General features: G+C 55.4%; 1 protein-coding gene across 1 annotated transcript in view; it reads right to left on the bottom strand.

Moving 5' to 3' along the window:
• The window catches only part of CDH22 (cadherin 22), an 82959-nt gene that overhangs the window by 4567 nt on the left and 62307 nt on the right, over positions 1-16085 (bottom strand). The window contains exons 14-15 of the mRNA XM_040446789.1: positions 5915-6036; positions 5680-5797 (exon numbers count right to left, since the gene is read on the bottom strand). Coding sequence (XP_040302723.1) covers positions 5680-5797; positions 5915-6036 — 240 coding nt within the window. The remainder of the gene's footprint in view (positions 1-5679; positions 5798-5914; positions 6037-16085) is intronic.

Here is a 16085-nt window from a genome sequence, read left to right as displayed (position 1 = left end):
AGCCCCCGCTTCTGTCCTTGGCTGTCACGAGATTCTATTCCCAGCTGTCTGAAGATTCTGTTTTCAGCTATTCCAAGGTTTTGTCCCCAGCTGTGCCAAGGTCCTGTCCCCAGCTTTTCCAAGATTCTGTCCCCAGCTGGGCCAAGGTCCTGTCCCTGGCTATGTCATTTTGTTTTTTTTCCCTCATTCATCTCAACAGCCTGTTTTTGTTCTACCCCGGACACCCAGACACCCCGACCCTGGGGCCCCGCGGTCCTTGGGTTGTGGCTTCCTGGGCCCTGACAAGTCCCGGGTCACAGAGAAGACTAGTCTTCTCCAGCACGGGCTTTGGCTGAGGGCTCTTTCTGGCTGGAGTCTAAGTGGCTGAGCCTGGAGGGCCGGGACCTGGCCCCTGGGGCCTGATGAGGGGACCCTAGTGCACCAAGGTCTCCTTTCTACACGTGTGACCACAGAGGACAACGAACTAACATCAGCCGTGGTCAGTGCACCACGCCAGCCGGTTCCCGGGGGATGCCGTCCCTCTCCTGTACGGGCCAGGCCACCCCTGAGCCTCCATCCCCTTGATGGCCGTCAGTGCAGTGACACAGGAGCACTCAGAGCCCGGCTGGCTGCTGCCCCCGCCCTTTGCAGCCAGCCCCACACAAGGGGGCCCTGCCTTCCTGCCCAGGGCCCAGGCTTCACTCCTGCGTCCTTCTCCCTGCCCCCACAGTCTTCCCGCTAACCCCTCTGACCTCAGACTTCAGCAGTCTGGGTCCCTTCCCTGGCTTGGTGGCCCCAGTTAGCCCAATTCAGTCCCCTAGTCCTGGCCTCCCCTGATCGTGGGCACGATACAGGAGAAAAGAGCTGGCCTGTGACCTTGAGCACACCTATGAACTACAGATCGAGCTCTCACAAGATGAATCATGGGTCGAAGCTCATGGGATGAGGAGATTTCATGGGATGAGTATCAGGAGATTTCAGGAGATTCTATCTACTTTTGTACATATTTTCAAGTTTCCACTAAAATGTTAAAAAAATAATGCCAAGTCGATCGTTGGCCAGCTCAGGAGCTCACTAAGCTACCCTGGGCCTCGGGTTCCTCATCTGTAACCGAGGAAAATGTGGCGAGATTCACGAATAACCCTTAGAACGGGTCCCGGCACAGAGAAATTCTCAGTAGCTGCCGGCCGCTAAGTCGTTTGTGGCCCACCCCCTGTTCCCTACGCGGCCCACGTGCCCACTCTCTGGGTGGGCCCACTCCACCTTCTTGCCTGTGCAAATTCCTCATCTGTCATGCTCCAGCTAAATGTCACCTCCTTTCCGTGGCCTCCTTTCTCTGCCTCCCTGGAAAGGAAGGATTTATGGCTTGTCCCTCCTTGCTCTGACTATGCAGGTGCCACGCACACTTCTGTTACAGGACTTGTCACGTGGCGTTAGGTTCGGGTGTGCCTGACTCTCCCCTGGCACCGAGCCAGACTTGAAGAATGACACTTGCATGACCTGCAACGTTTGAGGTCACTGGTGGTCCCGGGTCAGCTCCTCAAGCTCTGCCGCGACTCCAGCCTCCCCGTCAGAGGGAGAATCACCCCCGGCTGTGAAAATATCTGTCTTCCCAGATAGGCAGGAAAGGAGGCTCAAGAGCGAGACGAGGAAGAGGAAATGATGTGGGACTCCTTTGTGCTGACTGCATGCTTTCTATGCATCAAGGATTGTGTAGATGCATGAAATATATAGTGATGTTTAATCATCACAGCCACCAAGTGTTGTGACATTATTCCCATTTTATACACGTGGAAGTTGAGGCTCAGAGAGAAGTGACTTGTCTGAATTTAGTCCGTGAATTGGTGGCATAGCTATATTTTCCATTAAATCATCCATCCATCCATCCATCCATCCATCCATCCATCTATCCATCCATCCATCTATCCATCCATCCATCCATCCATCCATCCAATAAATCTTTACTGAGTAAGTACTATGTCCTAGTACCCTACTAGTCGCTGGAAGAAAACAATGGAGAGCTGAACCAATCATAGTCCTGGATCTGAGCTCAGATCCTACTGTGAGAAACGTGTTAATTAAATAAACTCACAATTTAGTCTACAGTTACAAACCATGGTGAGTGCTAAGAAGGAAAAAGTACAGGAAGAGCACCTAACGGAGGACCTGACTCGGTCTCAGAGGTCAGAGAGATCTTCTTGGAAGAAGTGATATTATTGCTGAGCCCTGAGTGATGAGTTCAAGGAGCGGGGACAGCCCATGCAAAGGCCCTGAGGTTGGAAGAAGCACAAGATGTTCAAGGAACTAAAGCAGTGCTTTGGGACTGGAGGGATGAAGGAGTGGCTAGAGTGAATCAAAGTGAGTCTGGGAGTCGGGGTGGGCTCCTCATGGGAAGTCTTGGAGGCCGTTGTAAGGAATTGGGGTTATTTTCTTAAAAGCAGCAGGAGGCCACTGATTGGTGGGTTTTAAGCAAAGAAGAGACTAATCCCACAGCAAATACTAATTGAGCACCCTCTGTATGCCAGGATTAGTCTAGCCCTTGAGGGTACAGCATTGAACAAGACAGACATGGTCCCTGCCCTCGCTGAGCCTATGTGTGGGGCAAGGGAGTTTCTAATCTAAAGCACGAGTGGATGTGGAAGATCAGTCAGGAAGACACTGTGTGTTTTAGGTGTGAGAGGATAGTGGTTGTAGAGGGACAGAGAAGTAGACAGATTTGAAAAATGAGTGCCTGGCTCTGGCTCAGCCTCAAATTCCCAAGCAAGAACAGAGGAGGGGAGAGATGTTTGTTTCTCGGGGTTGCTGTCTTTGGCCACGAAGCCATATGGTCTGAGAGCTCTGGTCCCTGCCACTCCTCGACAAAGGGGAATCCCTGGGCATCATCCCTCAACCTCCCGAGCTGCCCTCCTGGGCAGTGGCTGGCTTCACCTGGGGAAGTCGCTGGCCACCCCAGACCCTTACCCCACCCTTCCAGGCAGGATCTGCGCCCAGCACCGTATCCATCCATCTGGCCTGACATACATCAGTGTTAATCCCTGGCTGGGAAAGCAATATTTATAAATCACGTTTCCAAACTGGCTACAAATGTGTACAAAGAAACAGATGGGTTGGGGTAGCTGTTTGTCACCCAGGATATTTATACGGTGAGGAGGAGGGGGCTTGGCAGGCCGTGGGAAGGGGCTAGGGGGCTGGCGGAGGAGCCCTTCAGCGGCTGTGCTGAGCTCAACACATGGCCCGCCACCCTTCTCCTGGAGCTCACACCAGGTGGTCGCGCCGGATGGGAGCTCCTGGCGGCTCCCCATCAAACAGAGGCAGTTGGGACAGAACTTTAGGCCCCTTGGGTTGGAAAGACTTGTGAACTTGATGAGGTTAAGCCAGGCCTATTTGTGTCTCCCGGGGCCAACTCAGGATACCACTGGAATAATGAGCAGGCAAGGCACTACCCGTTGTTAAAATATTGAAATACTTCCAGAAAGGCTTAAATAGCTATGACTCTGAGTGTCCCACGTCCCTCCCTGCTGCCTTAGCCTTTTCCCCATGCCCACCCCCAACAATCAAGCCATTGAGGGGGTGAAGCCGGGCCCAGCAGGGTTCTAGGGTCCCGTGCCAGGTTATTTATGGTCAGTGTCCCTTTTGATTGGTTGTGAGATATTTTTAATATGACTCTCGGAAATACAGAAGGTCTGGCTTCCGAGACCACTGACGTCCCTTCTTTTGGAGGGAAGCATTATAAAGGTCTCGGGGGTGATCCCAGAGATGTTCCAGGGTCAGAAAGAATCAACATGGCCTGGTCTCCTAGTCCTGGCACCCCCTCATTCCAACCACGCAGGCTTCCTGTTCCTTGAACATCCCAGGCCTGCTGCCTCCTCAGGGCCTTTGCACTTACTGTTCTGTCTACCTGGATCATTCTTTGTCCAGTTATCAGCATGACTTACTCCCTAATTTCCTTTAGATCTCCACCACTCTTGATTCCCTCAGAGAGGGCTTCCCAGACCCCTTTATTTAAGATAGCTCCTACTCGGGGCGCCTGGGTGGCTCAGTCAGTTAAGCGGCCGACTTCGGCTCAGGTCATGATCTCACGGTCCGTGAGTTCGAGCCCCGCGTCGGGCTCTGTGCTGACAGCTCAGAGCCTGGAGCCTGTTTCAGATTCTGTGTCTCCCTCTCTCTGACCCTCCCCTGTTCATGCTCTGTCTCTCCCTGTCTCAAAAATAAATAAACGTTAAAAAAAAAAAAGTAAGATAGCTCCTACTCTTACTCGGCTTTACTTTCCCCCGTTTTGTTTAACACGTTTGATTGAACACCCACTATGTGCCAGGCACTCGGGGCCCAGCACTGAACAAAACAAGGTCCAGACTCTTGGGGAGATTGCATGACCCACGTTCCAGCCACTTAGCATGCCCGACATATTATTTATTTGTTTACTTTCTACCTCCCCTCACCAGAAGGTCAACTCCATGAAGGCAGGGGTTTCGTCTTGTTTGCCGCTGTATTCTCAGGCCCTAGAATAGTACCTGATATATAGGCACCGTGTTTCAATAAGCGCTCAATAAATAATTGCTGAAAGCAGGAAATGACACGTTCTGGGTACTAACAATATACCTTGGTAGCCCTCATCTCGTTGGGGCCACCTAGCCACCTTCAGCCGAGCTAAAGGGCGAGGACAGGCATTTTCAGCCCCATTTTGCAGATGACACAACGGAGGCTTAGGGAGGTGCAGACCTTGCTGGGGTTGCACCGAGAGGCCCTGGCTGAGCCTGGGCCAGGGACCTCACTCCCAGCGCACTGACAGTCCCCCTCCCGTAGCTCATTCCTCAAAGTTTCAGACTGAGGCTTCTTGAGGGATGTCTCACAGTGCGATCAGCTCAGGCTGGGCCATCACTTGCAAGGTGGTGAGTGAGCTAAAGCAGGAAGCGTGCTGGATCTGAGACAGGGGTGGCTTGGAATCCCAGCCCACCACTGACTGACTCCCTGCATGGCCCTGGGTGGGTCCCCGTCTCTTAAATGTTTATTAGAGACAGAGAGAGAGAGAGAGACAGAGAGAGAGAGAGAGAGCGGACGCGTAAGCGGGGGAGGGGCCGAGAGAGAGGGAGCAGATCTGAAGCGGGCTCCATGGTGACAGCAGAGCCCATCGTGGGGCTAGAACTCACGAACGACTAGGTCACGACCGGAGCCCAAGTCGGATGCTTAACCGACTGAGCCACCCCGGCCCCCCGGCCCCTTTCCTCTTAGAGTCTCCGTTTTATCACAGGGGGCAAAATAGGAGGAGGGGTAAGAAAACCACCTCCCACTTCCCAGGACGGCCGTGAGGAGGCAAAGAGAAACATGAGTGGGACACAGAGCTTTTTAAACTGAAGGGTGGGAGTGTGTGCACGTGGGCTATTTCAATCTTCACTCAGACCCGGGGCTCTTTCCATCCAGGACTCTGGCCAACCCACTCCTCATCTGTTCCTTTTCTGTATCTTTCCACTCTCTTCTCTTGGGGTGCCCCCTCTCCACTCTGCCAACTCACCCCCAGCTTGTGCTCCAGGGTTTGGCCAGTGGGCTGGCTAACAGCTCCAGCCTGGCCCAGATTTTCTGGGTGATGTTGAACCCGACGCTGATCCTCTGCGTGCCCCAGCCTCTCCCCCTATAACATGGGAAGGGGAGGCTAGGCCCCTCCCTCCACGCCTCCTAGGATTTGGTGGTTCAGAGGTGACTCACCTTGGATGTCAAGCAGGGAGAAATGAGGGTTGCTGGGTGCTTCGGGCACCAGGCGGAAATAGAAGCGATGCCCGCCCTGAGGCTCGTCTCTGTCCACCACGCTGATGGTCTGGATAAGCTGAAGGGTGAGGACAGGGCAGGGAGCTGAGGCGAGGCTGAGCCCACTCTGGACCTGGATAGAGGGTGTCCCGGCCAGTCCTGGCAACAGGCCCCCGGCCCCAGCCCCTCAGTGTACCTGTCCTGGCTTGGCATCCTCGCACACCGCTGCCTCGTAGGGGGTGGCCAGCTCCGGGGGATTGTCGTTCACATCCAGGATTCGGATCCTTAGGGATGCCCGGGAGAGCTGGGCATGATTGTCTGCAGCGAGATCACAGGAGCAGGGTGAGAGGCATCCAGTGCGAGATCTAGACAAGCCCCCATCTGCTGCTAGGACCAGACTAGGCAGCGGGGTCATGCTGAGAGATCTGTGGGTTGATCAAGCAGGTAGGAGGATCAGGACTGAGGACGTCTGGCATGAGTGGGTCACCAGCACTGTTGCCGTCACCATCCATCACCACCCACTAGGTCATCGGTGTAATCATCACTGTCACTGTCACTGTCACCGTCACCACCATTGCCTTTGGCATTGGCACCCCTGGTATCATATCATGTATCATGGCAACCTCCGCCACCATAACCCCCAGTGCCGCCCCATCACCGTCGTCAACACCATCGCTGTCACCCATTACCAGCGCCATCGTTAACTGCCATTAGTCCCACCGGTAAAGACCCATGTCACCGTCATATCACCACCCCTACTCCCACCCCCAGCAAAACTGTCATGGCCGTTGCCATCAGCCAACATCCTACGCTCAGCATCCCATCACCATCGAGCGCACAGAATGCGCCTGGAGTATCCACATCCATTATTTCAGGTACCCTGGCGGAAATCCTGGGCTTTGGTTCCATGTAGATCCCCGCTTGGCAGCAGAGAAACTAAAGCACGAGAAACATGAAAGGAATGGGCTTCTGGCACCTGGACCCCCAAACCTCTGCCCTTTCGAGAGCTGATCCTGAAAGGGCAAGACAAGGCCACTGGGTGTGAGTCTTGGCCGGGGCCCTCAGCCAAACCATGACCTCCCCACGCTTCTACCCGTGATGTCTTTGAGGTCAAGGTCCCTGTTGTATTAATCCTTGGGCCCCCGGCATTGTGGGATACGGCCCAGAGTAGGTTCTGATACTTCTGTTGGACGAATGAATGAAGTCTGGGAGGACTTTCACGGAAAGAGGCTTGAATTCCTGGCGTGGCTCTGTCTTTGACCCAGTGTCTGATCTTGGGTAAGACCTTTCCCTCCCCGACATCACTTTCCACATGTGGACAATGAACAGAGAGCATAGTGATTCAGAGCAAGGTCTCCGAGTCAAGGTGTTCCGATCTCAACTCCGCCACTTAGTAGCTGTGTGATCTGTGGCAGGTCGCTCGACCTCTCTGTGCCTCCACTTTCTCACCAGCAAAAAGGGGCTCCTAGTAATGGGTTGGTTAAGAGGACAGATTGAGTTAATTATCTGCAAAGCACTTAAAAGTGCGTATGTAACACATAGCAAGTGCTATATGAGGATTTGTTAAATAAACAGACATCCTTCAAGGGTCCTTTCAGCAACGACATCAAGTGATTCAAGGATACCTCGCCCCAGCCTGTCCTCTCTGAGCAGCACCCTGCGTGTTGGCCTTTTCTGCCCCTTGCCCCTCAAACCTCTTGGGTGCTCGTTGGTGCCCTGCTCTCAGCTATCTTAGTCATGAGTTTGTTACCGACAAGCTTTACCAGCCAGCGACCTCGAGGACTAGGAGAGGAAGCCACCCCTTTCAAGCAGTGACCTGATGGCTGGGTCTCTGGCCGGGAGCTATTTTGGGGGGAGCCTGGAAGCTGCCAGGCAGCCAGGAACCCCACGAGTTCTGGCGGGGAGTGAGGTTGATCAGCTGCCTCTTTTCACTGAACTCAGGGGCCACCGCACACAAAGAGAAATGGGGTTGGGAGGCAGTTGCAGCCATCTCCCGGGGGTCAGGGAAGGGAGGGGGGCGAGGCCTTAATTAACTCAGACCCTGACCCCTCTCTGGAGCTCCCCGTAGCCAGGGGCACCTTATCTTCTCAGCTCACCCAGACCTGCTGCTTCAGTGATTAGAGGGGGCTTTTCTGGGGGCGGGAGATTGGAGTCGTGACTGGGAATGCCCGGCAAGCCGTTATTTTTAAGAGCGTGCTGCCGGAGAACTTAAACAGACAGAAGGTGGGTGCATTTGGGAGGAGAGGAGGTGGGGAGGGTGAGGCCCGCTGCCAGGACCAGGCACCTCTCTCCCCGCTGAGGCAGAGGGAAGGGGTGATGGAGCCTATGCGCCATGCAGAAGGGGGACCCCAGAGCGGGGCGAGCTTCTCCGCGGCAGACCCACTGTGGAGAGTGGGGGTGGGGGGTGGGGGGCTGGGTCCACTGCTGGCGAGACCCGCATTATTGCACCATTCCTTTGGGACCTGCTGGGTCTCTTCTGGCTCCCCCCCCCTTTTTTTCCCCCATCTCTAGCTTTATTGAGACAGAATTGACATATAGCCTTGTGTAAGTTTAAGATGTGACGATTTGAGACACGTGTATCTCGTGAAACGTGTCCCATAACCAGGTTAGTTAACCCATCCCTCACCTCACATAATTACCTTTTTGTTGTTGTCCTACCTTAAAATGTCACAGGTCACCACTTGGGGAAGGCCTGAACCCTTTGGCATAGCTGAGGGTCCGGGATCTCAGAGGCGGGGCAGCTGAGTGAGCGGGGAAGGGGGTGCCTGTAGGTTGCCAAATTTGCCACCTGCAGAGCTTATCCCGGGGCCCCCTGAGTTTGGGGCTGGCCTGGCACCCCCGGAGCTTGTGGGCCAGCCCTCCGTCGGTCTCCGGTGCCCATGACATCACGGCGGCCTCCAGCCTGGCTGCACATTTAGAATCGCCTGGGAAAGCCTTGAGAAAGCACTTATGCCCAAGGCTTAAGGTTTTTTTTAACAGCTCCAGGAGTCTAATGTGTGCCAAGGGTTGCCAGCCACGGCCCCGGGTGACTGGCGGGTGGGGGGAGTCCCATCTGACGTCTTACTTCTGGTGGGCTTCCTCCAAACCCCTCCTGATCAACATCGTTTGTGATAATTGCTAATAATGAATTCGTAATGTTACCCATTTAAATGTTTCTGGGAAAAAAACAAAGAATCCATCAGTTAATTGACCTTCACCGCTGTGCGGGACGTTCCAGTTTATAACAAACTTTCGTATCTGTGACCTCATTTGACCTCAAAACAACCTGTAAAAGAGGTCTGGCTAAACCCATTTTGTAGAGGAGAAAACTGAGGGTCAGGACTTTGCCCAGAGCCCCAGGCGAGTCAGTGCAGAGCTGGGTTGGGACCTGGGTCTTCTGCCTCTCAGGCCAGTGCTTGGTCTAGACACAAGGCAGGCAGACTCTCCTGCAGCCTGGATGTGTGGCCCTCCGGCGACAGCTACTGCTCGGACCCAGGCCCAAGCCGACCTTCCCCAACACCCAGCAGCAGGTGCCCTGGGTGCCCCATGGGCCTCAACCCCCCTCTTGGCATCTATGTTCAGCTGACTGACATGCAAATTAGTTTAATTATTTCTTCTTCTAAAATAAATTATATTTTGCAGTAGCTGCAATATGTTGTGTCAGGCAAAATTGCATTCAATATTTTTAAACTAATTGATGCAGCCTTGAGAAAGGCTGATTGACAGCCCGGAGCTGAGCAGGCCTGCAGCCTTAACAGATTCCTAAATGAAAATTAAACGTGCTTCGGCCTGGTGCTTCCTCCCCGAGCTAGCTCACTATGAATCCGAGAAGGTGGCAGGTGAAGCCCTGGGGGCCTGCGCGGCCGAGGAGGCTGGACAGTTCAGTGGGTGCCTCAGGAAGAACTGCTGAACCATGTGGGCAGGTCTCCTTCCTTCTCTGGGCCTCAGAGCCCCTGACGTATAATGGACAGGGGATTGGACTGAGCGGTTTGGAGCTGAGACTTCTGGGTTTTGCTGACAATTATGAATCGAGTGCCTCCTTTGCGCCAAGGACTTAACGGTGAACGAGACCAACGCGGTCTGTCAGTCTGGTGGCGGGGATAGACATCACTCCAGACTCTGATAAGAGCTAAGAGAGAAAGGTTCGGGAGCGGGGTGGGTGCAGGGACGTTTTCCCTGAAGTAAGTGACCTTTGGGCCGAGATCCAACGAGGAAGTAATCAGGTGACGGGGATGGGAAGGAAGGGGAACGGCATCTCCCCGAGGGGAAGGGCGGGCTGCAGATGAGGTCCTGGATCCCCTCCAAGGAAGACCGCAGCCCCTGGCAGGTACTTACCTGGTATCTGAACCAGACCGGGCTTGGAGGGCTGGGGGCCACTGGGAAGGGAAGAGGAGCTGGGAGCTGGCCTGGTAACTGTTAGGGGCACCCCTAGGAACGTGAGCCTGCCCGGAAAGACATCAGCAAACACCTACGGAGCATGCGCTGTGGGCCAGGGTCTGTGCTGCCCCATTTCGTCGTGTCAACCGTTGTGGGAGGTAGAGACTAGTATTATTGGCGTTTTACTGATGAGGAACCCATTCAGAGAGGTCTCCTAGGGAACGACCGATCAATCTGGGATCGAACCTGGGTCTGGCTCCAAAGGGGGAGCCTCCAATCACCAGGCGGTACTGCCTTTCTTGCCGTCTTTAGCTGTCAGAGTCCTACTCGCCTCAAAGTCCTGAACGAATGTCTCTGCCTCCTCCTGGAAGCTCTCCCTGACTGCCTCAGTCCTGGGCCATCAGAATATACACCCAAGTCCTACATGCTCGCAGGCCGCACACAATCTTGCCGCTATCACCTCCCCGGCTTTGTCCCTCACCCACCCCTCTTTGGCTCTGCCCCAACTTCGATCCTTCAGTTCTTTGCCCAGATGCCTTTTCAGAGAGACCTCTCCTGATGACCGTATTTAAATACACCCCTTGCCACCCCACCAGACACTCCCTTCCCTGCTTTCTCTCCATAATGCTTACCCAACACCCCCTCTATTTTGCCTTACTTGAACTTGCTCATCACCGATCTCCCCCACCGGAAAGTAAGCAGAATTTCTGTTTTGCTTACCGTGATGTGCATGGCACATAGTAGGTGCTTAGTAAAGATTGTCGAAGGAATGGATTTCACTGTCTATGGCATCCCTGACTATGCTGGGATGCTGGGGAGGCCACAGGGAGAGACCAAGCCCTCTCCGGATGGACTGACCCTGTGGGGGCTGCACCCCCTCCAAGGTGTCTCCATCTGAGAACCAGTCAGCCCGTGTGACCCTGTTCCTGCCTCTCTCTTTGGACTAAGGTTTTCTCATCAGTAAAACAAATAGGAGCTGCACTCGGAAGTTCTTGGCTGCCACAGAGAGAGTGAGAAGTCAGGGCGAGGAGGGAGGGACTGGAGGGGAGAGGGTGGGGGGAGGGGCAGGGGGAGGGGAGGGAGAGAGGTTGGGGGGCAGCTCAAAGGCACCTCCTTCCCACTCACTTGCGGTGGGGGGTGGGCAGCAGAGCCGGACCCTCTTCTCCAGTCCCCCCCCAGCCCCTCCCTCTCCCGAGAGAATTAAATTGCATCCAAACACCAGGCTCTGATTAGAGCTGGCCAGCTGGGCAGGAAGATTTATCATCCCAATTACCCGCTGGCCAAGACAAGCGTGCAGACCGGTGAGGGGGCTGGGTGAGCAAGTGGGGGCGCTCCAGGGGAGGGGAGTCAGGGCTGTCGAAAGCGGAGTCCTTACACCCCTGCCCTGTCCCAACTCCCCTGTAGTGGGACCACCAGGTTTAGGCACCCTTCCCCATCTCTCTCGTCTCTCTCGGGCCTTTGAGATCTCTTTGGCTTCCTCCTCTGGAGGCTTTGACTTTGTTGGGGGGAGGGATGCGTAGTCTTTCAAAGGGTGAGGGGGGACTTCGGGGTGAAACAGGAACTCTGGAATGGGCTGGGTGGGAGAGAGTTTTCCTTCCTAGGGCTGAACTGGTCCTGGAGACTCCACGCACGTCACGAACCCTTTATTCCAGGCGTCATCTGTTAGGTACTCAGATGGCACAGGAGTCTGGGAGGCACCCATGGCGCGAGGAACCCAGGCCTGGTTTACATACCTCTGGTGATGGGGAGTTCAGTGCCTTTCAAAGCAGCCCCTTCCATGCAGGGTTGTGCCAAGCCTCTTGCCCAGACTCTGCTCCCCTGGCGCCTCTTCCTGCCCGTCCTAGCCCTGCCCTCACACCCCCGGCTCGTGTCTAAGCCTGAGTCTTCACAACGGCCTCCCCTCTGTTTTCCTGCTCCGGGCCAGCCCCCTCCTGTTCAGCCATGAACCCAAGCGAACGTTGGGACCGCTCATCTGACCATATCAGTCTTCTGCTCAAAGACCTGCATTGGTTCCCCATTGTCTCCAGGAGATGTCTGGCTCCGCACAGGACATCCAAGGCCCTTCCTGTAGAGGACCAGTGAGTTTCTGCATGCTCGCCTCACCGGCCTGCTGCAGCCGGCCCCCAGCCCCGGCCCCTGGCCACGCTCCATCTCCCTGTTCTCAGAATGGCCAGTGGACTGCCCAGCTTCTAGGTCTTTCTGCCTGGAGCCAACAAACCCTCTTGCCTCAGCCCTTTAGACCCAACTCAGATGTGCCCTCCTCTAGGAAAGGCTTTTTGCCTTCTTCCCCTCCGGGTGGGCAAGTCCCTTCGTGTTCCTCCTGAGTGCCCACTGTCCCCTTACTTCCACTTTGTGTTCTAGCTGACTGTTGGCGTGTCTAGCCCCTGCCCCACCCCCCTCCGTGAGCTCGGAAGGCAGTGGCCAAGCCTTGTTTACCACCAGGTCCCAGCACCCAGCCCAGGATGGGTGGTGGCTAGAGGCCCTCAGAAAACACTGGCCCAGGGTAGACGTGGGGGAGGGGCGTGTCCTTGTGGCACCTTCTCACTCCTCTGCAAGCCCTCACCCCCATCCCTGCTCCTTCCTCCAGCCTCCTCAGATCCCCCTCTGTTGTCCTCCTAAGGAGCACTGGACTGGGAGTCATAAGGCCTTACTGGTGGACTTGAGTAAGTTGCTTCCCTTCCTTGGGTTCAGTCCCCCCAGCTATGAAGCGGGGGCGGGTGGCGACTGCAGTCCCTCATCTCTGACATTCCTTCTGCCCTCCGATTCTTTCTCTGGCTACAAATAGCACGTACCGTGTGTTGGGAACCATGCTAGGCACTTTACACGCACAGACTAAAATGTACACGACATGAGATGCTTTATATAAAGCCTTCGACATGATGTCTGGCACACCGTTAAGCGTCAAATAAGCACAAGCGGCTATTATCGTAAAGACATTGTAAAGTTATTATGTTTGCAGCCATCTAACAACAGTGCCACTTTACAGATGAGGAAACTAAGGCAATGAGCGGGGGGGGGGGGGGGGACTGACCTGTCCAAACTCACCCCGCAACTGGCACAGAGTTCTTGCCTGCCACGCCCCCTGCTTTCCTAACTGGGCGGGTCAGCCCATTCATCCGTCCATTTGGTAAATATTTACACACGCCTACTAAGTGCCAGCCCTGCATGAACAGGGCAGATGCAGATGAGACCCTGCCCTCATGGAGGGTACCGCTTCCTGGGGAAAAGAGATTAGGTACACACGTAAATGCATATGTAAATCATAACGCGAGCTCCGCGGTATGACGGAAAAACCAGGGTGCTGTAAGACGTACTCGGGCCCGGGGTGACCCAGATGGGGAAGCTTCTTGCTAATCTGGTTAACTCTTTGCTGTTCCCGGCAGCTAGTGACCACCCCCTCCAGACCAGCGTAGGGCCAGACGATGCTGGGGGAGGGGGCCGGATGCAGCCCCTGGCACCCCCATCCCTGGCACTGGCTTTCCAAGTCCACACCCCCGTCTCTTTGAAGACTGTCCCTTTACAACTGCCCTTTCCACCAAAGGATTCAGACACAAATTGTACTTTAAATTCAATATTGGTCATTAATATTTCATGATTACAAAACGTTAAAGATAATGTCAGTGGAAGGAGCGTCTGCATGGGCAGAATGGATGACTCAGAAGTTCGGGGAGAGGGGAGCCGGCATACTAAGTGGCTCGGGAGTCTTTGAGGTAATCCAGTATGACAGTGGCAGTGGCTCCTGACCGAGTGCAACGTTCTCCAAGGGGGCTCACCAAGCTCCGCCACTGTGTATAAATATTTCCCCTCTGATTCTTGTCGCCTCGTGTTTGTTACGCCCGGAGCAAGTGGGGCCACTGTGACCCTGCCAGCATCCTCGGTTTCTGAGCAAGTCAAATGGATGCTTCCGCAGGGGGGCATGGGCGGGCAGACCCACTGGCATTGCACTTGGCTGGCTGCTGGGAGGCAGGAGGGCTGGGGTGGAGCCCTGGCGCCGCACGGATTTGCTCTGTGACCATGGTGCCATCGCTGTTCCTCCCTGAGCCTTTATTTCCTCATCTGTAAAGTGGGGATAATCATTCTGCCCCTGTCTCACACCCATGGTGAGAAGCTGGAGTGGGTGGGTTATTTGTGACACTCTCGGATGTGTGCCTGGCACCAGAGAAACGCGACTCGAGGGGCATCTGGGGGCGAGCCGGGCTTTGGGGTCAGACGGGCTGGGGCTGGGAATGTGGACGAACGACTTCACCTCCCATCCACACGTTGGGGATAAGGGCAGAGCCGACACCTCTCAGGTGGGAACATTCAGCGAAGGCAACACTGTAAAATGCCTTGCGCCGGGTTGGTGCTTAAGTCAAGTGCACAGAGTCAGGATCAATACATACCACTAATTGAGCACTTATTAAGTACTAGGCTAAGTTCTTTCCATGCGTGATCCTACCGAATCTTCCCACCAGCTCTGTGAAGTGGGAGCCATTCATTTTCCCATTGATTAATACCTGGTGAAGGTTGGGCAGGGGTTGTTGAGGGGGAGGATGTCTAGCCCAGTAATCAGTCTTCTCCCTTCCGAGCCTCATCTACCCCATGCTCAGCTGCTAGGGACGGGTGGGTGGGAGAGGGGTGGGGCTGGCTGCGGAGAGTACCAGGAAAAGGGAGCCCACGTGGCAATGGCGTAGAGGGAACCAGGCAGGCTTGCTGCACCTCCTTGGGCCAGTTTCCTCTCTGGGCCTCCATCTTCCCGTCGGTAAAACGGGTGCTGATAGGTTACGGATCCTGATTCAATTAAAGTCCCCCCTAGAAAGCATCTAGCCCAGAACGTGTATTAGGTTAACGTTGTAAGATGTTTGTGGGAGGGTCCCCTCCACCTTCTCCTGTGCGATGGCAGCGTTACCGACTTTGTCTGCCACTCTAGCTGCTTTCTGAAAAGAGACCCACTGGCTTCACCCAAGAGTGGGGTATCAGGCAGTGTGACAGGCTAGCGGGGGACACGCGTTTGTGGGCGGGGAGAGGAGGCATCTCGGCCCAGCGGCCGGGCCAGTCCCCCCAGCTGCCCAGGGAGCAGGTTCAGGGAGGTAGGGGGGGGGAGCTCTCCTCCCCCCTAGTCCAGCCGCCACTTCCTCTCCAGCCACCTTTCTTATCTCCCTTTCATGCCGTGGAGGAGTGGATTCAAAGGCTCTGGAGCAGCAGGCACGAGGTTTGAGCCAGCTTTGTATTTTCTTTTAAACTGCAGTTGAAAGAGACCAAGGGAACTTCAGCCGAGGGACTTCCTTGGCCCACGGGCCGGTGGGGCCCGCAAAGTGGGAGGGGGCCAGCAGGCGGAGGAGGAGGAAGGCCGGCAGGGGGGCTCACACGGGCCGGAGGGGCTTGGGGCCGAAGTGTGCAGAGGCAAGTCTGAATGTCGCCCACCCACCCGAGGCTCAGAGGCTCAGAGGCTCTCTGCTGTGTCAGGGCTGCTTCCAGACAGCTCTGCTGGCTCCTGTAGCCTGAGAGCTGATGGGGGGCGGGGAGGGGGGAGGCTTGGGGCTTGGGGACCAGGGCCCGGCAAGTGCACTCTCCCCTCTCCTGGGGCTCTGTCAACCCCTGCGCTCTTAGCTCCTCACTTCCATGGCCTTACTTATCTGGACCCCATGCATACACACCTTTTCCCTCCCAGCCCACACTCCTCCCCGGTTGCCCACGCACACACGCCCTCTTCCAGAAACCCAGGCCAAGCAGCTCAGAGTAGTCCTGGACCCCTCTCCATCTCTTACCTCCACGGCGGTCATTGTGTGGCGCCATTTTCAGCCTGTCTCCCAAAGCTGGTCACATCTCGCACCCTCCGTGGCTGATCGCCCTGGCCCAGGCCACTGTCACATTTAACTTCCAGCTGAGCTCCTGCTTTCCCCCTCAGCCCCCAGTCTATTCTTGAGCAGCCACCAGAGGTATCCCGTCAGGCAATGGCCCCTCCTTGGCTCAAATGGCGACACCATCCCGTGATTCCCACCTCATTTAGAGTCGAGTCCAAAGACCTTACA

The sequence above is a fragment of the Herpailurus yagouaroundi genome, unplaced genomic scaffold (assembly GCF_014898765.1).
Source record: "Herpailurus yagouaroundi ecotype Mexico unplaced genomic scaffold, PumYag 196, whole genome shotgun sequence".
NCBI lineage: Eukaryota > Metazoa > Chordata > Mammalia > Carnivora > Felidae > Herpailurus > Herpailurus yagouaroundi.
The sequence above is the reverse complement of the archived record's forward strand: the minus strand, read 5'-3'. Positions and strand labels throughout refer to the sequence as shown.